The sequence below is a fragment of the Artibeus jamaicensis genome, unplaced genomic scaffold, assembly GCF_021234435.1.
Source record: "Artibeus jamaicensis isolate MK-2021 breed Jamaican fruit bat unplaced genomic scaffold, CSHL_Jam_final scaffold_916, whole genome shotgun sequence".
In the NCBI taxonomy this organism is placed as follows: Eukaryota; Metazoa; Chordata; class Mammalia; order Chiroptera; family Phyllostomidae; genus Artibeus; species Artibeus jamaicensis.
The window spans coordinates 32,473,077-32,500,063 of NW_026522059.1; the positions used below are offsets into that span (position 1 = coordinate 32,473,077).

Genomic DNA, 26,987 nt, shown 5'->3' on the forward strand with positions numbered 1-26,987 from the left:
ATTTAAAGCTGCAAAACCTGTTTTTGTGGCTATAGAATGAGAATAATAACAGCATCTACTTCACAGGATTGTTTGAGGAGTGAAAGAAATGCATGTAAAGCTTTGGGTACTGTGCGCATGGCGTTAACACTGGAATGTTAGCTCAAATCAATGAATGTTATTTTGAGCACACTAAAGTGACTTATTACCAGTCAAAATGACACATTATTTGATGTAATGGCTTTATTTAGATTACATTTTACTAGCTAGTAAGAAATTAATTCTTGGAACTTTACCATGGTTAATTTGAAAAATTAAATAAGTAAAAAATCATAGGAGTTCAGCTCTTTGGGACTGCACATTATGACAAATTAACCATTGTAGTATTCTGATTTAAGATATTTTTACCCCATACCTAATTTAAGAGATATTTACTACAAAACACTAATGCTGTCTTTTAAATATTTCAATATTAATAGAAGAACTGAGCTTAGACAGACATAGTTGTACCTCTAAATCTTCTTCTTCATCAATCTTTTGTATATTTTGGTAGGCAGCAGTGAAGACCTCTAAAGCTTTGCCATGAAATAACATTTCAATAGTGATAAATTCTGAAAATATTGTCTGAAAAACACAAAAATTTGAATTTAAACAATCATATAAAAATTGCACTGTGAACATAGTAAAGTTATTCCTTACTATATGCTTGCCATTTTATGAAATACAGAGGTATTTGTTTTTCTACAGAGCAAATAAAAGAATAGTTGCAAGACCTTTTGCAGCAAAACCTTCCAATTATACAAAATACCTCCTATCACCATTTACTTACCTCTTATTTTTTAAGTTCTCTTTATACCTTGTAATGGACATTTGTGATAAAAGAGATGTAACTAAAATGTATGACCTTATGAACTGTCACCACATACCTATGAATATTAGATAAAGCAGTTCAGTTCTGAAGCTTGTATTTTAGCAACTACAACTAATGTTTAAATAGAATAAAAAACTAGACTTACAGCGTAAGCCCTTACACTTGTTTAAGATCAGTACAGAGGGAGGTGGAGAATACATGTTTTAGAATGTCAGACACTTTTAATTTTTGAGTCGAGGATTTAGAGACCATCTGTTTACTTATGTGGATCTGTTTTATTGCATTTTGCTTTATTGTGCTTCACAGATACTGCATTTTTTTACATATTGAAGATAAGACCCTCCACCAGTAAAAAGATTACAACTCAATGAGGGTTCAGGTGATGCGTAGCATGTTTTAGCAATAAAGTATGTTTTAATTTATGTATTGTTTTTTTTTAAACACTGTGCTATTGTACACCTAATAGAATCCAGTATAGTATAAGCATCACTTTTATATACACTGGGAAATGAAAAAAATTATGACTTGCTTTTATTGTGATACTCACTTTACCAGGTGGTCTGGAACAGAACCCACTATATCTCTAAGGTCTATCTTTACTTATGTGGAGAGAGGTATTTGTCTTATATTATAAAAGCACCTGAGAAATAAATAAAATAGCCTCACATAAGGAATGAAGTTTAAATCACTTGAGTGAAGTGGGTATTTACTCCTATTTTAAAATATTTTTACAAGTAGACATTCTTAATCTTTGATAGATTATCATGCTATTTTATACCCAGCGAACTCCAAATATTTCCAAATTTATCACACCTAAACCAGCAGGTTTAGGCTTAATGCAAATCTATTCCACTATGGTAACTTTGGAATATATGAGAATTTCCAAATAACAAAAAATTTCAAATATTTGATTATAGTTAAATTCCTGATGGTTGAAATCTCTTGAGCAATTTCATCTCTGAACTAAGATTTTCAATGCTAACATTTTACAGGAGTTACATTTTCCTTAGTTCTTAAGTAAGCTCTGAAATATGTAGATAGGCCTGTCATTAAAGAAAGATACATTATTTCTGTTTATACCTATCCTCTAATAAGAGAACATATACATTTGAAAGTGATCCACTTTGAGTCTGTTAGCATCTTCCAATCTCAAAATTAAGTTTCAGTTTAAAGTATTTTAAATCTCTAAATGACTATTATTTACTATGGGGGTAGGGAGAAACTCTCAAGTGTTCTGATACTTTGGTTTAGTCTTCTGTGGTTTGAACTTTTATCTCTTGACAAAATTTATATTATACACCTCTTTAAGCTCTGTTAATTTTTTACAGTGTTTATTTATATATTTATGTATTTATTTATTTTGGTAAAAAACTGATTGGGAATCAGTGGAACTGCTTAGCTAGTATTCTAGATTTGGAATTTTGACCCAAGAGCCATGAAACCTTAAGATTATCACAGAGACTTCCGGCCAAGATGGAGGCATAGGTAAAAACACTGTGCCTCCTCACACAACCAAAATTAAGGACAACAAAGATCTGGAAACAAAAACACAACCAGAATAGACAGAAAATTGAACTGTACTAAAGTCCAACAACCATTCAACCAGACCAAGTCACAACCCAGTGACTAGGATGCCCTGCTCTGGTGAAAACCTAAGGCTCCGCACCTCATACATAACAGGCTCATAACAGTCAACATAAATTTTTCTGTTGACTGACCGAAAAATTATGGCTCAAACAGAAGAACAAATCAAAGCCCCAGGGCCAATACTTTTAAGTGACCAAGAGATACTCAACCTATCAGATGCACAATTCAAAACACTGGTGATCAGGATGCTCACAGAACTAGTTGATTTTGGTTGCAAATTAGATGAAAAAATGAAGGCTACACTAAGTGAAATGAAGGAAAATGCACAGGGAACCAATAGTGATGGAAAGAAAACTGGGACTCAAATCAATGCAGTGGACCAGAAGGAAGAAAGAAACAAAAGAATGAAGAAACAAGAATTCAAAAAAAATGAGGAGAGGCTTAGGAACCTCCAGGACATCTTTAAATGTTCCAACATCCGAATTATAGGGGTACCAGAAGGGGAAGAGGAACAGCAGCAAGTGGAAAACTTACGTGAACAAATTAATAAAGAAGAACCTCCCCAATCTGGCAAAGGAAATAGACGTCCGGGAAGTCCAGGAAGCCCCGAGTCTCCCAGAGAAGTTGGACCCAAGGAGGAACACACCAAGGCACATCATAATTACATTAGCCAAGATTAAAATGAAGGAGAGAATTCTAGATGCAGCAAGAGATAAGGGGACAGTCACCTACAAAGGAGTTCCCATCAGACTGTCAGCTGATTTCTCAAAAGAGAACTTACAGGCAAGAAGGGGCTGGAAAGAGGTATTCCAAGTCATGAAATCCTAAGACCTACATCCAAGATTGCTCTATCCAGCAAAGCTTTCATTCAGAATAGAAGGGCAGAGAAAGTGCTTTTCAGATAAGGTCAAATTCAAGGAGTTCATCATCACCAAGCCCTCATTATATGAAATGTTAAAGGGACTTATCTAAGAAAAAGAAGATAAAAAATATGAACAGGGAAAGGACAGCAAACTCAGTTATTAATAACCACATCTAAAACAAAAGCAAACTAAACAAACAACTAGAACAGGAGCAGAGCCACAGAAATGGAGATCATATGGAAGGTTATCAACAGGGGAGTGGGAGGATGAGAGTGGGGGAGAAGGTACAGAGAATAAGTAGCATAGATGGTGGGGAGAAAATAGGGGGAGGGCAAGAGTTGTGTGGGAAATTTAGAACCTAAGAACTTATGATATATGGACATGAACTAAAGGTGGGGAATGTGGGTGTGAGGAGGTATGCAGGGTGGAGGGGATTGAAGGGAAAATGGGACAACTGTAATAGCATAATCAATAAAATATATTTTTAAAAAAGATTCTCATAGAGGAGAATTATATTCCTGAGGATATGAGGAGGGAAAACTGCTAGTTATATTCTTATTTCTAGGTAGAATTTCATAAAATAACTGAAAACATGCAGGGAGGAGGATAACATTCCAAGGAACAATAAAATTAGATGGCAAATAAGAACGGGGAAAGCATTATGTTTTTGAAATATGATGATTTCAGTGTGTCACTTTCCAGGACCAAATTGTATTTAGAAATAATTTTCCTCAAATAAACATGGCTAACTTTCAATGATCTCAGATAACCTGTTTATCTGGAATGGGTCAGTATAGTCAGGGATAAAGTTATTTTTTTACCCCTTTTCATACTTATTTGGTATGACTAGAAGACAGTTTTTATTGGGGGGGGCAGGAAGCTAATCTGAAAAATTCTTTACCCATCTGTAAGTATTCTGTAAAGCAGGATAGCAGATTAAAAATATAGGCTGTAGATTAAAATAAACCTGGGTTCAAATCATGACTGAAAATACCAGCTATGCAATATTAAACACTGCTGCTTTCCCTCATTTTCCTCATATACACAATGGGGATAACTGTATGAACCTCATAGGTACTGTCCTAAGGATTAAAGAGTTAATCCAAGAATAAGTATAGTGTGGCTATTAGTTTAGAGTGAGTGCTCAATACGTTAGGTATTTTTATTGCTCAAGAAGTAAACCAGCTAAATTAGAAAATGTTCCTTATTCTAATACTAAAACTTCCATCTGGTTTAATTAGCAAGCAGGATAATTCAACAAAAAAGTTATAAATGGTGTTGTTTTTACATTTTGGCAAATAAAGGGGAAATGACAGTTCTCCAGATTAGAGGCTATTCCATAAGTGATGTCAGAAGAACTTTCTATGCATAAGGTCACATATTTCCTTCACACCACATCAAAACACTACTGTAAGATTAAATATTTAAAATATTAAAAAATCATATAAGTATAAGCAAATATTTATACAATCTTGATGATGAAAACAACTTTTCTAAGCATGACACCAAGGAAGAAACCAAAAAGACTAATAGACCTGACAACAAAAATAAAACTCTTAAGGTAGTAAAAACACATGATAAACAATTAATGGGAAAATACATTTGCAGCATATTTTTTCTGAAAGGGTTAATTTTCTGAATATAAAGAACTGCTATAAATTAATAAAAATGCCAGCATTCAAAAACGTGGGTTAAGGACAAGTGTGAATAATTTAAGGAAGAAATGTGTCATTAAATAGATGAAAAATACTCTGCTTCAACAATACTAACAATGCCAATTAAGACACTTGATTTTTTACATAACAGATTGGCTATTAAAAATACTAATTTTTACAGTGGGGTGCTCACACAAGGTTTTATAGGCAGGTAAACTAGTTCAAGCTTTGTGGACAGAGGTTTAAAAATAATAGGTTACATGGATCTGTTTCTTAGCACAAATATATCCATGATATGTTAAATTTTAAAAAGATGCTATTTATAGTGTGTTCTCATTTATTCTATTTATTTTTTAAGATTTTATTTATTTTGAGAGAGAGTGGAAGGCAGGGAGAGAGAGAGGGGAGAAACATCAACGTGTGGTTGCCTCTTGTGCACCCCTAACTGGGGATCTAGCCTGCAACCCAGGCATGTGCCCTAACTGGGAATTGAACCTGCGACCCTTTGGTTTGCAGGCTGGCACTCAATCCACTGAGCTGCACCAGCCAGGGCATTTAAATATAACTGTAGGAGTAACCATATTAGTTTCCACAGTGATGTTATGGGGAGTAATGAGGTTTATCCACATAAGATACTTAGAATGTGTGACATAGTCAAAGACTAAAAAATGTGTGTTATTACCATATTTCTTGTGTCTATGTACATAGTAAAAAAGTGTGAAAGGTTATAAACCAAATGCTAATGGATTATTTCTGACTAGTGGGATAATATTTTTCTCAATTTTATTAAAATATTTATGGTGATTTTATATTATAAGGAAAATAAAGCTACTAAAAATTAAATTTAGAAGATGTTTCTTGCCCATGTTAGCTACTTTACCACACTCTGAATTCCTGTCCCTATCTGTTGAGGAGTGAACCTGGTGAAGATTCATGTTGTTAAGTATGAGATTCTCTTGACATTTAGCATATAGCTGATGACTTTCTGTTAAATGGCAAACAAATGGGGCTGTGATTTTTCTTATATATTCTGTACATGAAGTTTCATACCAACTTTTCTCAGAGGACAAATTCTTTGCAAGGTTCCTATGAAAAGTCTTTGCCTAGAAATTGTGCTATCTTGTTGATAAATGCTACCAAAATTCAGATGGACTTGTTGATTTAATCCCACCTCAAAAATCCTAACAGAGTTATGAGCAGTGCAGGACATACAGAGCAGAGATTCAAAATTGTAAGACTCTGGTATTGATTTCTAGTGGTTTACTAGAGTTGTGGTCAGCATTAAAAGTTTAGGCTGCATATGACAGACTGGTCTGGTATGCAGAAAATCCTAAGGAATCTACTAGAAAAATAAATTGTATTTCTGTGTATTTGCAACAATTCAAAAGTGAAATAAGGAAACAATTTCATTTACAGTATCATGGAGATTTATAAAATATTTCGGTAAAAGCTTAAGAAAAGCACAAAACTTACACTCTAAAAACTATAAACATTGTTAAATTAAGGAAGATTGAGATAAATGGAAAACATCCCATGTTCATGGACTGGAAGAATGAATCACTTTTGATAAATATTTTTTAATTTAATTATTGTTCAAGTACAGTTTTCTGTCTTTTACTCCCATCCCAACCCCTCCCCCCCAAGAATGAATCTTAAAATGGCAATGCTTCCCAAATTGACCTACAGATCTGATGCAGTCCCTATCAGATCCCAGCTAACCTCCTATAGAAATTGACAAGCTGAGTCTAAAGTTCACACTGAATTGCAACAGATCCAGAGTAGCCAAACAATCTAAAAAGACCAAAGAGGAAGAACTCACACACCCTGATTTTAAAACTTACTACATAGTAATGCTAATTAACATGAAGACAGACATATAAATGAGTGAAAAAGAATGAGAAACCTGAAACAAAAACTATGTCAACTGATTTAAATATTTAAACTATTTAAAAAGTCAACAGGGGTGCCAGAACTTTTTTCACTGGACGAAGAAGAGTCTCTTCAACAAACTGTGCTGGGACAACTGGTAGTCACATGCAAGAAAATGAAGTTTTTTAACTTTTAGATCATGTACAAAAATGGATCAAAGACATGAAATAACAAAAACTATAAAAGCTGTTAGGAAAAAAAACAGGGATCAATCTTGACAACCTCAGATCTGGCAATGGATTCTTAGGTACAACACTAAAAGCACAGGCAACAGTAAGAACAAAAATACAATGGACTTAGTCAAAATTAAAATTTATGCGTTGAGAAATCTGAGTTGACTTTTGTTAGAAGAATTCTATTTTGATCTGTTTTAGAGGTACTATTCCCTTAACTCTTACACAAAGTTAAAGCATTGGCATATAAATCCTATTGCAATGGTGTATAAATAAAACATTAAAAATAAAAAATTATACTTCGAGGAATGCCTTTAAGATAATGAAAAGAATCCACAGAATAGGAAAAAAATGCAAATTATACATCTGATAAGGAACTTATATCAAAATATACAAAGTACTCTTATAACTCAATATTAAGACAGCCCAACTAAAGTATAGATGAAGAATTTGAATAGCCATTTCTTCAAGGAAAAACAAATAGCCAGTTAGCATCAGCAAGAAATATAAATCAAAACCACAGGGAAATACTTCACACCCACTAGGATGACTATAAGGAAAAAATCTGATGAACGGATTGGTGAGGATGCCGAGAAACTGGAACCCTCATACTTGTGGTGTGGCTACTTTGGAAAACAGTCTGGCAGTTTCTAAAATGATAAGAATTTACCATAGGATCCAGCAAGTCAACCAGGTATATGCCTAAGAGAAATAAAAATACATGTCCATGCAAAAACTTGTTAATGAATATCATTAACCACAGCAACCAAAAGGTAGAAACACCAGAAATGCCCCTCACTGGATGAGTGGATAAGTAAAATGTGGCAATAAGTACGAACACATACTACAGTACGGATGAGCCTTGAAAGCATTATGCTAAGTGAAGGAAACCGGTTACAAAAATCATGTATTTTAGGATTTCATTCATATGAAATGTCCAGAATAGCCAAATTCATACATGAGAGTGGAGGACATGAGAGGAGAGGAGGTTGCTTAGGGCTGGGGTAGGGGTGTGGGAGCGGGAAACGGAAGTAAAAGCTAAATGTACCAGGTTTCACTCTGAAGATGAGGAAAATGTGAAAATGGTCTAAATTGAGTAGTGATGGCTGCACATATCTGAACACACAAAAAAATCACTTTTTAAATGGGTTAATTGTGTGGTATATGATGTACCATGTCAATTTTTTAAAAAGTAGGTTTCTTCTTGTCTTTTTGTGACCGCCAGGAGACTTCCCTCTTCCCACTGCATGATACTGCAGGCAAAGAAAGACTTGGAAGCCCTTTCCTTCTCTGTGTACCCTCCAATGTGCAGTTCCTTTCTCCATGTCCTATTGCTTCAGGAAAACCCAGGTATTAGGAATTGTAGTTGGGAATTCAGCACGCACTCACTCTGCCCTAGTTTTGTAATTGGTGTTAAATGCACCTGTAGAGGTAGTCGGCATGCAGGAGGAACACTGAAGTGAGCCCAAAGATCAGAGACAGACTGCCATGGGTAAAAGAAAATTTTGCAGGTCTGAGGAACACTGGTGAGAACCAGAAATCAAGACTCCCATCACTAAAGAAGCCCTTCAGTAGCTTAAATCAGCAGATGAAATCAGGCATACCTCACAAGTTTTCACTAATTTTTCAGGTTTATATCTGTTAGTCATACTCTCATCTCAGGAAAGACGTTTGTCTCAGGGCAGCTTCCTGAGATGCCTTTCATCTGTAGCAATCTACCATTACACAGCAGAATGCAAACTGAATTGAGAGGCTCTAAAAACTTTTGTCAGGATAAAACCAGAGAGCTTTGGGCCTGGCCATCAGAATAAACAAAGTTCTGAAATCCAATAAAAAAATTAGGTATAATGGATTTTATTTTACATATTTGTAGAGAGGAGTGATATAAGTAAGTGGCAAATAACTGCTTACTGATAAGAACATAACTTGGGAAAACAGGATGTTTTCTTGTTAATTGTAAAATGGGCAAATACTTTTGTTGAAAACTTGTTCCAGGAAAATTTGCAGTAAAAAAACATCCTTAGATGACTTGTTTTAAGGGACATGATGTGGTCATAAGCAATCCTCCAAATCTTTCCAAGATGCCTCTGAAAAAGTCACTGAAGACCTTCTGGAATCCATGATCCTAGAGTTTTCATATTTATTAATGTGTCACAATACTATAAGGCAATTCTGTGACACCTTATCACAGTTGTTGCAAGTTTACATGATTAGTGGTTGCAAATTACATTCTTACCCTATTTATTTGATACTATGTAGTTATTAGAAAGCTTTATGCTATAACAATAATAGGGACTTCAGTGAAGATGAGGACGCTTCACCTCCTTGTATAACCAACCATAGAAAGAATTACAACTAGATCTAACAACTAAGGATTTAGAGAAGCTACCTTCATCCAGTCCGGTAGGAGGGGCAGAGTCATGGAGACTGGAAGAGATGCAGTGTGGCGCAGAGAAGTGGCAGCAGTGGCAAAGTGGACAGTCTCAAATTCACATATGGTGGATAAAAACTGGGGGTGAAACCTTGAGAGTGAGCATTGCCACCCCAGGCTAGACCACACAGCCCAGGGTTGCAGCACCAGGAAGATAAATCCCTAACTTCTGGCTGTAAAAACCAGTGGGAGTTGGGGCGGCAAAAAAAGACTGCTGGATTTTCAGACAACTCCATTTAAAGGGCCTACACAAACTTAGAATGTCTCCAAACCCATTTTGGGATTCACCACTTGGACAATAGCTGGAAGGGCATCAGTTGCATAAGGGAAGTGGGTGAAGTGATTGGAAACAGGATGAGTGCCATGCAAACCTCCAGAAGCCATGCAGTGGCTCTGTCTCCTCTCCGATCCCTCCCCTGACGGAGCCACAAAGTGGTGAAATGGGTTGCCCCATCCTGACGATTACCTAAGGCTCTGCCCTATACAATTAACAGGCGCCTTTTCTACCATAGGTCACACTACTAAGACAGGGAGTCAAAGCAGCTCTACCTATACACAGAAACAAACACAGGGAGGCTGCCAAATTGAGGAGATAAAGAAATATGGCCCAAATGAAAGAACAGAACAAAATCCCAGAAAAAGAACTAAATTAAATGGAGATAAGCAAGCTATCAGATGTAGAGTTCAAAACACTGGTGATCAGGATGCTCAAAGAACTCATCGAGTATGGCAACAATATAAAGGAGAAAGAGAAGGTTACCCTAAGTGAAATAAAGAAAAATCTACAGGGAACCGTCAGTGGAGGGGAGGAAGCCAGGATTCAAACCAATGGTTTGGAACATAAGGAAGAAATAAGCATTCAACCAGAGTAGCAAGAAGAAGTAATTGGAAAAAAAAAAAAAAGATAGTATAAAGAGCCTCTGGGACATCTCCAAACATACCAACATTTGACTCATAGGGGTGCCAGAAAGAGAAGAGGAAGAGCAAGAAATTGAAAACTTATTTCAAAAAATAATGAAAGAAAACTTCCTTAATTTGGTGAAGGAAACACATACAGTCCAGGAAGCACAGAGAGTCCCAAATAAGTTGGACCCAAAGAGGACCAAACCAAGACGTATAATAATTAAAATGCCAAAGGTTAAAGATAAAGACAGAATCTTTAAAGCAGCAAGAGAAAGCAAAGAGTTACCTGCACAGGAGTTACCATATGATTACCAGTTGATTTTTCAAAAGAAACTTTGCAGGCTAGAAGGCACTGGCAAGAAGTATTCAAAATGATACAAAATAAGGACCTACAACCTAGATTATTTTATCCAGCAAAGCTATATCATTTAGAATGGAAGGACAGATAAAGTGCATCCCAGAAAAGGTAAAGCTAAAGGCATTCATCATCACCAAGCCATTATTACATGAAATGTTAAAGGGACTCATTTAAGAAAAAGAAGATCAAAAGTATGGTCATTAAAATGGCAATAATTTCACAACTATGAACAACTGAATCTAAAAAAAAGCAAACTAAGGAAAGCAGAACAGGAACAGTATCATAGATATGGAGATCATTTGGAGAGTTATCAGCTGGATGGGGAAAGGAGGAGAAGGGGGAAAAAGGTGCAGTGATTAAGAAGTAAAATTGGTAGGTAGAAAACAGACGGAGGTTAAGAATAGTACAGGAAATAGAGAAGCCAAAGAACCCATGTACAACTCATGGACATGAACTAAGTGGGGAATGCTGGAGGGAAGTGGGTACCAGGAGGAGGAGGGCAAAGGGGGAAAATTGGGATACCTGTAATAGTATAATCAATAAAATAATTAAAAAATTAATAATAGTGTATTTGTATTAGAAGGGGAAGCGCAGATTTTTAAAATGCATAATTGGTTTATAGTTCAAAAAATTATTTTACATAATATGGTTAATGTCAACTCATTTTCATGGAGTTGCTGTAAAGATGAAAAGATAATTTATATAAAGTGCCTGGAATTGCACCTGATACATAAAAAAATAATAAATGTTATTTCCCTTTGATTAAATAGTATTTGTGATAAAAAGTTGAAAATCTGGCCTCTGGTTGAATGTAGAACTTTTATACTATTTTTTCCATAAGAAAATAACATTTGATATATTTTTATATCTTTTTCATGCAGAATATGGGCTAAAAAATCAGAATAATTTATTCTCCGTATCTATGGGTCTGTTTCTGTTTTATTTGTTAGTTTATTTTGTTCTTGATATTTCATGTATAAACAAAATCATATTTGTCTTTTTCTGTCTGAATTATTTCAGAAAGAAATAATAGATCTGTTGTCCCAAATGGTAAACTTCATTCTTTTTTTATGGTTGAGTACTATTCCACTGTATGTATGTACCACATCTTCTTTATCCAATCATCTATTGATAGGCACTTAAGTTCCTTCCATTTCTTAGGTACTGTAAAAATGCTGCAATGAACACAGGGTACATGCAACCTTTCTGAATTAGTGTTTTGGATTTCTTCAGATAAATATCCAGAAGTAGAACTGCTGGGTCATAAGGTAGTTCTATTTTTAATTTTTTGAGAAACCTACATAATGTTTTCCATAGTGGCTATGCCAATTTGCAATCCCAGAAGGTGAAAAGGTGAAGGTTTTTAGAAGTACAAATTGGTACTTACAAAAATAATCACAGGGACTTATAGTTTAGGGAATGTAGTCAATGATATAATAACTATATATGGTGTCAGATGGGGGATTACGTTCTAAGTTATATATATGTCTAACTACTATGCTGTATACCTGAAACTAATATAAAATAACATTGAATGGCAAATGTAATTAAAAAATTAAAAAATCAGTAAATTTTTCACAAATTTAAAGCAAAGTAAGGTTTAAGAACATGCTTTGTACCTTAGCATATACTCTATTACCTTTATATCCTTTATTTTCTGTTTTTCAAAATTGTCAATAGTTTCCTCCAGGTGACGAGTTGTTCGGGTAGCATCCATCGTAGCTCTCTGTAATTCTGTTTCTGCCTACAGAAGTATTGCCCAACAAAAGATATGCAAAAAAATTAAGTCGGAATCCATTTATTTGACTCTATTGGCTTTTTGGCATAACAGTGTAATGTTTGATAAAATTTAGCCACATAAAATAAAGTGATCTATATTATAAGCACATGCAGAATCAAGAATGTTAAATCTATTAAGTGACATGACTCAAGATCTCAAACAAACGAAAATAAAACTCCTCCCTTTCCTTCTACAAAATCATTATTTCCCTACATCACCCTTGGATGATTTACTATAAAAACAATTGTCTGTATTTTTCTACTGCTTTCACCTATTTCACTGTCTGTGCCATTTATCATACTATTCTTTTTTTTCTTATCACTTCTCTCCCCTTTAACCCTATCTCCCCCCCAAATAAAGGGCTTGTGATTTAAGTATTTTCAAATTTCTAGTTCTTCAAATGCATTCAATGTTTCTAATTCTGTAATATATAGAGTAGAATATACACTACAAATATTTATTTCAGCATCAGGTTTCTGTTTGTATATTATAAGTTAACAATAGTACAGTTACTATTTAGTTAATACCTATTACAAGAAGTATATATACCAGCAACTACTAAATTAGACAACAAATCTAACACTTCATGTACTCTAGTAAGTGCTCATACTATCTAGCCACATGTGGCTATTCAATGTTAAATTAAATGAAAATTTAAAATCTAGTTTCTGTTACGCTAGTCACATTTCAAGAGCTCAATGGCCATATATAGTTAGTGGCTACAGTACTGTATAGTGCAGAACATTTCCAATTTAATCATGCATTTCTTTTAAAAAAGCAAGTCTTTCTTTAGGAAAGTAGTTAACTAAAATATTTAAGATTTTTAAAAAATAGTAACATTTTAAAAGTCCAATTTTTGGATTCACTTCTTTCTAATAAAGTTTTATGTCCTATGCTAGTACTGTGTTTCCTCAAAAGTATCACACATCATCATTTAATGATAACTCGTGAGAAAAATCTGCATCTGTCATTAATGTACTTGACACACAATATTGACATTTAGCCCTTGCTTTCTTTTTCAAGAAAATATATAAATTGAAATAAGTAAAATGGTTTACTCTAAGGATCCATCTCGACACACCACTTTATTACCCACCTGTGACTGAAATTCTTCATAAAGGAAAAAATACATTTCAAAGAGAACAATTTTTTCAATAAATTAAAATCATGTACTCTTACAATTAAATTATACATTAATTATAACTGTATACTGAGTGTACACTCTGACAATTGGGTTAATTCAAGCACAATTTCAAGATACTAAGCTTTTAAAAATACATTCTTTTATACCTCTGTGTGTGTATTGAGTTTTCCATAAAAGGCGTAAAATTTTTTAAAACCATATAAACTTTTAACTTTAATCATACCTAGTAATCAAAAACAGTTCTCTGTATTACTGGGCTGGGGACTTTTAAAAAATATAACTTCACAGGAAATTCAAAAATAAAATAAAGCTTCTTTGAAGACCCATTAGTATGAAAAAATTAGTTATTTGAAGCATGTTAACCTTTTATTACTAATGAGAGTTTCAAGCAGACTAATTTTTCTTAAAAAAAAAGATTTAGAGAGAGGAGACAAGAGGGAGAAAGGGAGAGAAACATCAACTGGCTGCCTCTTGCATGCCCCATCCGGGGACCTGGCCCACAACTTAGGCATGTGCCCTGACCAGGAATCGAACTAACGACCTAGTTTGAGGTTGGCACTCAATCCACTAAGCCACACTGGCCAGGGCTAGACTCTTTCTTAATACTGTTTACTACATGCGACTCATGCAATTATTTACTTGTGAATATTTTCTTTTGACTTTTATGTCTTTCCCCTCACCATATATCAATGGTTCATTTTAAATTTTGGAAGAGTAGGCAAATTTGGCTAAATGAACAAATGGGGAAGCAGAAGAGACAGCTGGGGCATAGGTATCTTAATTTACCACCCTTCAAAAACTCCTCTTCATGTTTTAAAATCTCAAATCCTTTGGTTCCAGCATAGCATCTTGCCCAAAGTTACGCAGCTATTTTTAACAAAGTGGGTATAGATTTGTTTCTTCCTTTTAAGATTTATAAGGTGCCAATTTGAGTAGGAAATGGTTTTGAATAAAATACTACATGACTTTATGAATATTAGTATATTTAATAAAAGTACTCATGAGTGCAAAATGGCTTATAAAAGGGTGAGCTAGACTGATGTTTTTCCGATTGTGTTGTAGGCGGCTTGTTCAGAAGCAACCAGGGGTTCTGGGGGTGAGTGGGCAGTACCCCTGCGATTCTTTACCTCATCCTTTTGTACCAGAACTACTCCATTTTATTTTTATTGTACTTTGCCATGTATAATGCACACCCATGTTTTCGGTCCAGACTTTCAGGAAAAAAATCTTTTGTTTTAATTTTTAAATTTAATTTATTTATATTTAGAAAAAAACCCGATGATGGAATTCCAGGGTATTATTTTGCATATGGATAGTTATTGCTTTCTAGAGTTAGACTTTTAACACATAAGCATAAATAAGAGAATTAAAAACATTTATATAGATACGGAATTAGTACTACCCATGTAAAATGCACATCCTTATTTTTCCCTCAAAAATTTGGGCAAAATAGTGCACATTATACATGCCAAAATACAGTGCATACTGAACTTTAACGGGCTTCTTTTGAATAGGTCAGTGAATTTTAAGGGCCTAGCCTCGTAAATATTCTGTCATGCTATGATAAAATATATTTATATCAAATCCATTTATATGTAGATTATACTTTATTTTCTTGTCTCAGGTTGTCAAAATCCATTGGATTCACAGAGTTTTCTTCCCAGTGAGCATAGCAATTCACCTATAGCAATAAGCTATTCAGTTGTTGCATTTTTCTCCCCATATAAGTCTGCAGACCTGCTTCCTGCACAGCAGTGTTTAAAAAATGGTTTCCAAGTCATCTTTGTAACATCTTTGTTTTAGGAAAAGATTCATTTCTATGTTGAGTGTCAATACTAATACCCTTCATTCAACCGTGCCAACCACTCGGATTCCAGATGTGCCATTTTCCCCTGCCTTTACGTACTCTTCTATTAAACAACAGAAATTTTACCTCTGGCTTAATTCTCAAAAACTAGTGACCTTCCCCGGCCTCTGCCTTAGTCCCTATTTGTCAGTCATAAATTTTCCATCATTCTCTGGCTTGTCTGATTTACTTAAAACCTAGACTTTATAATCTCCAGTTTGTAGATCTTAACTCTCAAGTACTGTCTAGATGTTCCTGTTCCAGCCCTGTGGCTGCCCTTTTTTTTTTTTTTAATTACAAGGTTGGGCACTATGTACCTTTGGTCCAAAGGAAGGAGGACCAGGCAATTGGCGCAGCCCCAAATCACTGCTCAAGGGATTCACCTCAGGAATGGAGGTGTTCTGGAACCTCAAATGCCCCCAAAGAGCCACTCCTCATGTGCTTTCTGGCTGAGCTGGGCAGTGAAAACCTTAAAGAAGTAGGAAGGAGACATAAAGGAATGGGAAAAAGAGGCAGTGGGATAAGTTAGTACTTCCAATACAACTGCACCTATCCCAGGTGCTGGCAGTTAGCCAAGGCACAACGTTCTGTTCTTGTGTTTAACCAAGAACAAGGCACAATCCACTTTGAGAAAACAGTTACTTCTTAACAGAAGAACTTCCTTACTTTACAGTAGACACTCCTGCCTAAATCACTTAGTGTCCAGCTGTGGATCAATTATTCTCTTGAGTCTCCTCAAAGTTTTGGCTGAGGTCATAATCATGGTTTCACATAGCATTTTTTGTCTGTTTGTTTTTAAGATAAAGGGAATTATACTGGCGAAAAAATTTTTCCTTTTCTCAAAAGCAGGACAGATGGTAATCGCTAAATTACAATTAATGATACATCTTTAATTTTATAATTAACACTTAGTCATTGTGTGAAACAAATCTCAGAATTTTGAACTTACTCTTTATAAAAACACCTACATTTATGACTGTTTTACTTTTTGAATACATATTGTGGAAGACAATATAAGGGGACCAAATTAAGTGGTTGTATTTTCTTTAAAGTTATCTAAATTCTACAGTGAGAATTCATAAATGCATATTTCTTTTCAAACTCTATTCAAATTCTCTGCACGTTTAAAAGTAGAAGTGCATAATTTCCATATATATTTACTTTTGTACTGCATACCTCACAAAATGTTTTTTGAAAGACCAGAATTCAAAGGATACAATAACATGTCGGTCAGATGGGTTTCGCTGACGTGTTCTTTCTAACTGAGTTAACTGTTTAGCTTCTCGATTCCTTGCTGTTAATGTTGCTTTGAGGTCATCCTGAAAATAGGCATTTTTTTGTTAATAATAATCTGTGATTTTAGAGATAAAACACACACACTCTGTTTTAAGAATGGGAGAACCATCTTGTTCGACCCAGGCATCCTCGCCGCAGGAATGACGACTGTGTGTAGTCAGTGCGTATTTCTGTGTGAGAGTGCACACACGTGTTTCCTTAATAACCTCTCAAAATAACAACATAGATGAGATAATTCCAATGTAAAACTATAACCAGGTAAAAACACACACATATATAATCATATATGAATATATATAATTTTGACTGTGGTGGTAGTTACATGTATACATACATTTGTCAAAATTCAATGAAGACTTAAAATGGGAGAATTTCATCACATGTAAATTATGCCCCAGTAAAAGTGATGTAAAAAACAGAACTTGGAGAATGTAATATACAGCATGGTGACAATAGTTAACAGCAATGCATTGCATATTTGAAGGTTGCTAAGGGAATAAGTAGATCTTAAAGTCCTATTCACAAAAAAAGTTTCTGTAATTATGTGTGGTCACAGATGTTAACTAGACTTACTGTGGTGATTATTTCACAATATCTACAATTATCAAATCATTATGTTGTGGGCTTGAAACTAATATGTCAATTATACCTCAATTAAAAAATAAAACTTTGTCACACTCATTTTGCATTTAAATGTTATTACCTGCTTTAAAGCAAAAATATAAACTTATACTTATTTAGTAAAATAATATCTGTCCATATATTCTTCATGACTATAAGTATTAAAAGTGTCCACAATAAACTAAAATAATGCTTTATACTAAGTAAGCTAACTAAAAATATTTCATTATTCTCAAAGTTCTAAGAACTGACGACTCTTAAGAATGTGTAAAAAAAATGAAAAAACACTACTTTGTACTTTTCATTAAAAGAACAATTATTGGAAGCCTTATACTCTAGAATACCTAATAATAATAGAAAAATAATGAATTTACTTACTCGTTTCATTTTTACAATGGTTCCATAAGCTTTCAATGGTTCAACTACTTTGGCTTCAAGTCTTTCAACCTATTGAAAATTATTATAAAATATAACTGAAAAGAAACACAGATCAAAATTTTAATTCTGAAATAAGAGATGTGTTTAACCTAAACCTATTACATAGAATAATTTTTAAAAAATTTAAATTAGAATGTCACAGTTCAATTTATCTTTAATAATCACCACAGTTACTTACGGCATAGCATCTAAACTTGAGCACATGAAGCATATTAAACACTGTTAGTTTATTCAGTAACAAAACAGAAAAGACCTGGTACCCATTATGACAAGAAAATGTCTCAGGTTTCCAAAGAGTTCATCTTTACCACACCATCACCTCTGTATTACTTTGTATCTCAAAGGTGGAGCTTTTGGCTAAGGTTTAAGACATCTCAACTTTTAATAGTTATCTCTTTGAGTGTGTTTAGCTCAGTGTTGGACATTTTGAATATATATCCTCCAAAATTAATAGCCCAACCTTCCAGACAAGAAAAGCAATGCTGAAAAATACAGAATATGGGAAATATTTAAAGCAACACAATCCTCAAAAATCAAGAATGCTTAGAGACCACTAAATGTAGCTAAAAATGTATTAGCTGCATTTTTTCCCTAGGAAGCCATTCACAGATTATCAAAGCATAGAGAACAAGATAAATGGTCTCAAGAGTTCCTGAGCTGTCAAAATGTATGGTTGCGCTCTTTTATTTAGAAGTAAACAGTTTTTCTGAAACATGACATTTTTTATCATATTTTTGGTAATTCTTTCACTAATAGCACTAGTGGAAAACACTGAAGGGAAAAGGCAAGTATCTAGCATAAAAAATTACTCTTGGACGTTAAAATATTCTTTTTCAGGATAGGTAATACAAGATGACATGTATTTAACTGTTTAAGAAGAATATGTATTATTTTTGTAGCAAGAAAAAGGGCCTTTTTTGATGATACATGTTTAAATACTCAGTGAGTACATTTCATATTTTTTAAAAAATAAAACCTATCTGAATGTTTCATTTTAAGATTTTAGGAAAAACAAAGAAAATCAAGTTCTCATCGAGCATTTAAATATTAGGAATTCTAAAGTAAAACCATCAATATTCAGTTTAGTCTATACCATTGTGAATAATCCATACACTGATTACTCAGTGTAGGGTTATCCAAGTCTCCTGTTCTCCTTTTTGTTGCCTACCTTTTGGTCATTGTTCATTAGCACTTCCACCATTTGGTAAGCAAGGGAAATAAAAAGGAGAACAGAAGTGAATCAATTCACTTTGCTCTTTGATAAACAGCACAAAGGTTTTCTGAAAGGCACACTGAAATGACTAACAGAATTTTAGGATTACCTGTGCACATATATTACTTCTGAAATAGTCACCAGTTATGTATAACTGAAAGTTGTTTATTACAGAAGAAATACATGACAAAAGTTATCCAAAAAGTACACCCAAAAGTAATTACTGCTCAAAGTTCTGTATGAATAGCAATTATAGGTTCGAAGATCATTATAGTCATTTCTTTTTGGATAACTGAGCTGTTTTAGGCTTTAGGAAAATGAAAAAAACCCTAAAGACCAAAGCACTGATGAGAAAAGTGCTGTGCAGCTAATTTGGGCAACTTCTGACAAGTTAACCTGTGTCTTGAAACCTAAAATAAATATAACTGAACGTGCTTATAAGTCATTAAAGGAAAAATGGGCATTTGGAACAAAAACAATGACAACTTCTTCCCTCTCCCCACCAACAACAAAAAAATCGCGACAAAGTTTCACTACTTGCTTGCATCCACAATATAAATCAGTGCTTATTCCCCTCCCTGCCCCCACAAATTTCCCCCAGCAAGGAAGCAGCAAAGACCTTTTGTCCATTTATGACTTATTCACTCACACCACCATTCCCAACATCCTCCAAATCCAGACATGTTTTATACTTACCTGGCCACAAGGCACAAGTCATGCTCCTTTCCGTTCTCATGGGCACTATGTTTAAGACCCCCTGTAATAGCCACCCCTTGGCCAAAAGTTGGAAAATGAAATGGGAGACACCCTGAAGTTTTAGTTTGAAAACGGTAAAATCACAGGAAGCTTCCCTTTACTAGACTCACACAGTGTTACAGACATAAAAAGGTAGGTTTAGCATCAAGTGCATGTTCACCACTGAAGATTACAAGTGAGTCTTCATGTTTCCTTCATCCACTAGTGCAGGCCTCATTCATAACAATGACGATGTGACCTCACGCCATACCTCTGCTTGTCGATAATCCTGAAGTTTGGCAAACTCATCAGCAAAGTTTTTCAGGCCCTGCTTTAAATTTGGGGTCTCTGTAGAGGCATACACGTTTATTTCATTCACCAGGAGGTCTGCTTTGTCTCGCAGTCTGGCAGTTTTCCGCACGTAAGCAGCGAATATTTGGCACAGCTCCCCAAAATGCTTCTCCACATTTGTGACAGCATTTTGCAGTTGTCTGGTTTGAGCATCCCTAGAGAAAAAGATGACAAAACAAATCTAATCATTCTTGTTAGGGACAAGATGGCTTCATCTCCACGTTAAATTTATATGCAAATATTCCCCAGGCGTTTTGCAGTTTCTCCCGAGGCCAATTCCCTTTCCCCTAGGTCCCCATTCGGGCCCAGCCTTAACATCCCCACAGGGAAAGCTCACGAAGAGGCCGGGCTCTGGCCGCCAGGTTGCTGCAGTCTGGCGGCTGCTAGGGCTGCTCAGCCGGGGTATCCGACTACTACCTGGGCTCACTGCAGCCCGGGGAGGTAGGTCTAGGCCCCACCGTGCAGCGGGAAGGGCCCAGCCGCCGGCCCGAGGCCGAATTCGGGGCGGAGGCCCCACTGAGAGAGATTCCGCTTCCCCCCCTTACCAAGCCCTAGCGTGTGGGGCACCCCGGGCAGCGGGGACCCCGGGGCTGTTACCGGTTTTCCAAGCTGCGCCTCAACATCTTGCCTCGCGCACCACGTAGACCCTGCTCTGGGGTCCAACGACCGGGATCCGCGGGGCCCGGGCTTGCGCAGGGGCGGGAACCGCCTCCGCTGCCGGAGCCCGGGAGCCCGCCCCGCGCGCCGCCGCGCCTTCCCGGAGTTTCTACAGCAACGCGGCGCGCGCCCCCGAGGCCAAGGCTGGAGGTGGCGAGGGTGCAGCCTGGGCGTACGGAGGGCCGAGCGGTGCAGTCGAGCGAGGGGCTGCGGCGTTCACCTCTGAGCTGCTCCGCGCGCCTCGAGCATCTGCTCCTCCAGGACGCCGGTCCCTGCAGCCAGGCCTTTCGTCCTCTTGGAGAGCTGCAGGGAACTAGCGCCCTACTCCAGTAGGTGCATGCTGGACTGGGAGCAGAGGAAGGAAAGTCCACGCTAACCCACCAGAAACGCAAAACTAAAGGCCAGTGGGGGTCCAGTCTCTGCTTATAAGACATTTAGTCTTAGAATATAGGTTCATTCACCTTGTCTGAATCTCCGTGTCGAATCTGAAAATGTAGCCCTTGGAAGCTGCCTTTGGAAGGAGCAGGGCTGGTTGCCTCATCTTTAACTTTTGATTTATTCCTCAAATATTTATTGAGTTCCTATTTTGTGGAAAAAATTGCTTTAGACCCTGGGAATAATTAAAAGATAATAAGACCCCCCCCCCAGGAGACAGATACTTAAACTGTAACAATACCTTGAGATATATAACAAACAGGAGACTTTTCTTTAAACACCCATGCACTTTGCTTCTTGATCTTGTCTGTGCTACTCTTCCAATGAACACCTTTAGGACTATTCACACTTTCTCGTTCAAGAAACCTTCCCAGACAACTCCCACACTTCCCGCTTCCAGACAGCCATGGGGCCCCTTCCTATGCAGCATATTCTGTATTTTGTACTGTCTTCTGTAGTCTAGACTTTGAGCTCTCGGAGGCAGAGAAAATGCAATTTTCATCTTATACTCCACAGCATATTATACTGCTCCAAGTTTGTTTTGGGCTAGTGTGTGTCCCCAGTCTTGTTCCCTCTTTTAGAGAAGCGCTCTTATTTTCTCATGTTATAATGTACACCTTTCTTCCCCCCTTCTACTCATTCAGCAGTTTGTCTATTTCATGCCTAGTGCATTCCAGATATAATGCCTGGCCCTGAGCATGGAGTGGTGATCTAATATCAGCAGTCTTGGCTTTTATAGAACTCGGACTCTGAGGAATAGACACCAGTCAAACACATATGTGAAACTGCATATGAGGTATGTGCTACTGTATCAATTTGTGCTGTACAACAGACCATCACAAAACTTTGTGGCATACAACAGCCCTTTAGCCAACTCAGGATTCTCTGAATGGGCTGGGTGGTTCTTCTGTTGTACTTTGGTTCTGCTCAGCTGGGCTCTTTCACACCTTTTTGGTCAGCTGGTGGGTCTGCTGCTGGCTAGATGAGCTAGGATGGCCTCACTCAGAGATCCAAGAGAGGCAACATGTTAGTGGCCACTTTTGCAACATAACACAGGTAGTAAGGGAAAGTACATGGCACCGAGAAAGCATGTACTTAATACAAAAGTTTTGTTTGAGCTGCATGGTTGGGGAAAGGACTTCGTTGAGAAAGTGACATTTGAGCTGAGATCCAAAGACTGGGAAGGGGTGAACTTAGTGAAAAGAGGGAAAAACAGTCCAAAGAGTGGGAGAGTGTAGGCAAATTACACTTTGCCTCCTCCAACCCCATTCTTAGCTCTACAACTTCTGCTTCTCAGAAGATGGTACCAACCTCCAGCTGATTGTTCAAGTCAAAAACCTAGGAAACATTCATTCTTTATCCCAGGCAAATTGGCCATTCTTGCTTACTGCACCTCCAAACAATAAACATCCTTGATCATTCCTTCTTCATCTCTTTTCTTTTTTTCCCCTTTCTTCATTTCTTCTACATTACCACAGTCAAAGCTATTATCGTCATTCACCATTATTACAAATCTTTTCACTGGTTTCTCCATGTCCACAGTACACACTACAACACAAAATAAAAAATGTAGATCGGTTCATGCCAAACTCACAAACCTTCTGATGAATGATCAGAATGTTTGCGTTTCCCCCAAATTCATATGTTAGAATCCCGGGGAGGGAATTTCAGGGGAAAAGGGGAAGGATTTGCAGGAATGAGTATAAAGGACACATGGACAAAAACAAGGGCGGGGGGTGCAAACAAAAGGGAGGTGGGGGAGGGCTGGGGAAGTGGGCGGGGATGGGAGTAAAAGACAGAAAACTGTGCTTGAGCAACAATTAAAATTAAAAAAAGAATTTTTAAAAAGAAAAAGAATCCTAACCCCTAATGTATGAGGAGGCAGAGCCTTTGGAGGTACCTAAATCATGAAAGCAGAGCCCTCATGAATGGGATTAATGTTCTTGTAAAAAGAGACCCCAGAGAGCTCCCCAGCTCCTTCTACCATGTTACACTGAAAAGATGGCCATGCAAGAGGACTGATGGCCACCAAAGAGGACGAGGCTCTTACCAAACGCTGACTTTGTCAGCACAATGATGTTGGACTCCAGAGCCTCCAGAACTGTGAGAAGTAAACTTCTGTTCTCTATAAGTCACCCAGTTTATGGTATTTTTGTTATAGCAACTTAAATGAACGGAATATGTTTAAAATAAAAACTTGAATTCTTATCTGGCTATGAAGAACCTATCTCATTCTTGCCTACCTATCTATGTTCTCTCACCACTGCACCGTGATATAGCTACGATATCTTTCCTTTCTTTCTTTCTTTCTTTCTTTCCATTTCTAGCTCATTTCAGACTCAGTTTTGTGCTTATTGTTCTCTCTGCCTAGAACATACCTTTCTCAGAGCATCATAGAACAGCTCACCCCTTCTTATCACACAGAATTCAGCATAAGAGGCAGCTACAGAGTGAGCCTTTCTCTAATCACCTACTTACTGCCACTGCTCACTGTTTTGTTTCCTCTGAAGCACAGGTAATGCTCTTAAATGATTTGTTTATACGCTATTTCTGTGTCCCGTGACCAGACTACATTCTCCATGAGACTAGGCACTTTGCTGTCTTGTTCACAGATAATAATATTCCCCATGCTTCACAGTCCTTGACTCATAGTAGGAACCCAATAATTAGTTGAGTTTGTCTGTGAATGAATGAGTCAGTGACTGAAAACCCCACAGCAGAGGAGCATGGCGTGTGGGAGAAAACCAGCGAGGCTGCAGAGGAGGAGGTGGGCGTCATGACATGCAAAGTAGCTGGAGGGGGAGGTAGGGGTCAGGTCACATAGGGCATTTTGACCATGCTAAGGAGTTTGGTCAGAGTTCTGCAGAGAAACAGGACCAGCAGAAAAAAATACACAGTTTCATTATGAAGAGTTGGCTCATGTGAGCATGAGGGCTAAGTCCCAATGTATGGAATGTATGCAGTCAGCCAGCTGGAGACCTAGGAGAGCTGACGGTACAAATGCCAGTCCCAAAGCTGCCAGGCGCGAGACCCAAGAAGAACTAATCTTTCTGGCTGAGTCTGAAGTCTGGGAAAAAGATCACAAAACAATATCCCAGCTCACACAGTCAGGCAGCAGGAGGTTCCTCTGCTGCCTTTACCTTTTTGTTTTGGTCGGGGGGGAATCAGTTGATTTGCTGGCCCTCCCTCACTTTAGGAAAGGCAGTGTGTTTTATTCAGTCTACCAATTCGAATGTTATTCTCGTCCAGAAACACCCTCACAAACACTCTTAGCATAGCGTTTGGGCAAAAGTCTGGGCATCTTGTGGCCCTATTAAGTTCACACAAATTGAATATCATAGTTCTTATCTTGGTATCAATGTGAATGTGTTTCAGCAAGTCATGTAACTCTCACGTCTTTTAGCAAATGCCCTCATGTATTGAATAGTTTTCATTGAACAAATATACACTGAATTGCACTTTTTCGATCTCAAAGAAATACATGAAACGAATGTGTTCTAGAAACCCTTCTTGTGAGATCTGGGCTCTTTGACCTTACACCAGACATTTTAAAGCATGCATCAGCACAACTATTCTCAAGCTTTTTCGCTGCTGCTTTCTCCCAGGACACCTCATGTCAGAGATGAGGAGCTGAGCATGGGAAGCCCAAGTCCCTTGGCCAGTGTCCTTATGAAGAGATAGTAGCGGGGCTGCCTTAAATTTTTATCTTCCCTCTCTAACGTTCTCTCCACTGTATCAGGATCAATCTTTCTCTCCCTCTTCTCTTTCTTTGACTCCTTCTCTCTTCTTCTCTACCATTTTGATGTTTTGCAAAGTTCTTAAGCAAATGTAAATCAATTACTTGAAGTAATCAGTCAGTGCTATTCCTTATTTGGAATAAGGAGAGCGTGTGTCCATGATCAGTGAACCACTGAGAATAGCATTCAAAATCTCTGGGAGTTACTGTTTCAGGGTACAAGCAGTATAACTTGATTTTCTGGTTACTTTTCCTAAATTACTGCTGACTTTTCATGGACTTTGTCAACAACTACTACATGATATTTGTATTTTTATTGTAAAAACAGAAGAATCTTATTTTGCATCATATTATGTGGATTCCAATTTATTTAGGGTGGTTTAAGAGAGATCCTATAGAGGCAAAAAGTCCATTAACTGCATTCGCTCCTTTATTGGGCACTACCCCCTGAGAACTTGTCCTGTGCTGGTGCCGGACTCACCACTCCCTGACCCAAGTGCTCTGGGGAAAGCGGAAGTAGATAGCTATACACACAACAGGATCATTGTTTGAAATTCTGTCCAGTCTTATTCCAGGCATTTATTTAACTTATGTTATTATTTTGTCAGTCTTAGTTTCCTTCTCCTCACCCTTTTGTTGCATTTGGAAATTAAGAACTGTAGAAGTGAAGAACCACAGTCTATCATAGTCTAGGATAGTTAAGAACTATGATAGACTGTAGGCATTTGCTATTAATTATGCCTGAACAATATAACTTCAAATGCAGCCATTCTATGTTAAATAGCTTAAGCAAATTGTTTTTAGTAGAAATAAAATCTCTCTCCAGGACAAGATTTAGTTTTTATTTGTTTGGGTTTTGTTTAGTTTTTGCTCTTTAAATTTTCAGTATTTGAGTGGTGAATTTAGTAGGTGCTTAGCATGGTACCTAACAATAAGTGCTCCACAAAAGTCAATATCATAGATTTGTCCATGTTTTGTAATTTAAAAAATTCAAAAAATAAAGTAGAACTTTTAAATGATATTGTTGTTAATAGTGTTAGCTGTTATGTTGGTAATTTTACTTATGATTATGGTCTTGTGCTTGACACTCTACTAAATGCTAATAGCATGTATCTCATGATTAATACATTAATTTTTCATATTGCTTTGAAAAATTAATATATACCCCGAAGAGAGGGTGTGTCAAAGGGAGAGAGGGGCCCATTGATGGAGCTCCCAATGGCCAGAGCTGGAACAATTTGAGCAATACAATATGGTAATGGATTATAACACAAAGTAAAAAATAAATATCTCTGAGTCTATGCTGAGATAAATGAATGGATGAATAAATAAATAAGGAGAGACAAATCTCCCACGCAGAGGTTTTCCACATAGTTTATATAGATACTCTGTCTTCAGAGAAGGCAGAGCATAGCCACCCACTCCTTCCTTAAGCGTGGCCAGCACATAGTGACTTCCTTCCAACCTGGGGGGAAGAGTGTACAGTGGAGAGACATGACGAACACCCCTCCGCCAGGCGTCAAGGTCAACATTAACAGTGGTAAGTCATGTAACCAGTAGGTACCCCTTATGTGATGTGATGAGAGTGGTACCTTCCCCTTGTGGTCTTCCTCTTCAGAATCTATAACCCCAGTTTAATAATGACAAACACATCAGATAAATCCCAGTACAAGGATTTTTAACAAAATCCCTGACTGGTACTCCTCAAAATTGTCAAAGTCATAAAAAATAAGGAAAGTCTAAGAAACTGCCACAGGCAGGAGGAGCTGAAGCAAACCTGACAGGTAAAGTAATCTGGTACCTTGGATGGAGACCTGGAACATGAAATAGCATCAGGTAAAAACTGAGGAAATCTGAATAAAATATGGAAAAAATAGAGCAAAGCTTTTTGACTTAAGATACATATTTCTTGTTAGAAGTCTCATTAAAACTTGAGTATAATGAAGAAAAAATGCCAATACTATATGATAAAATGTTATGTTACTA

General features: G+C 36.9%; 1 protein-coding gene across 1 annotated transcript in view; it reads right to left on the reverse strand.

Moving 5' to 3' along the window:
- The window catches only part of CIBAR1 (CBY1 interacting BAR domain containing 1), a 28,598-nt gene extending 7,695 nt beyond the window's left edge, over positions 1 to 20,903 (reverse strand). Inside the window, exons 1-7 of the mRNA XM_037131112.2 lie at positions 20,771 to 20,903; positions 20,094 to 20,328; positions 17,815 to 17,883; positions 16,737 to 16,838; positions 13,626 to 13,631; positions 12,389 to 12,493; positions 490 to 603 (exon numbers count right to left, since the gene is read on the reverse strand). Coding sequence (XP_036987007.1) covers positions 490 to 603; positions 12,389 to 12,493; positions 13,626 to 13,631; positions 16,737 to 16,838; positions 17,815 to 17,883; positions 20,094 to 20,328; positions 20,771 to 20,796 — 657 coding nt within the window. The 5' untranslated portion in view covers positions 20,797 to 20,903. The remainder of the gene's footprint in view (positions 1 to 489; positions 604 to 12,388; positions 12,494 to 13,625; positions 13,632 to 16,736; positions 16,839 to 17,814; positions 17,884 to 20,093; positions 20,329 to 20,770) is intronic.
- Between the last annotated feature and the right edge of the window lie 6,084 nt (positions 20,904 to 26,987).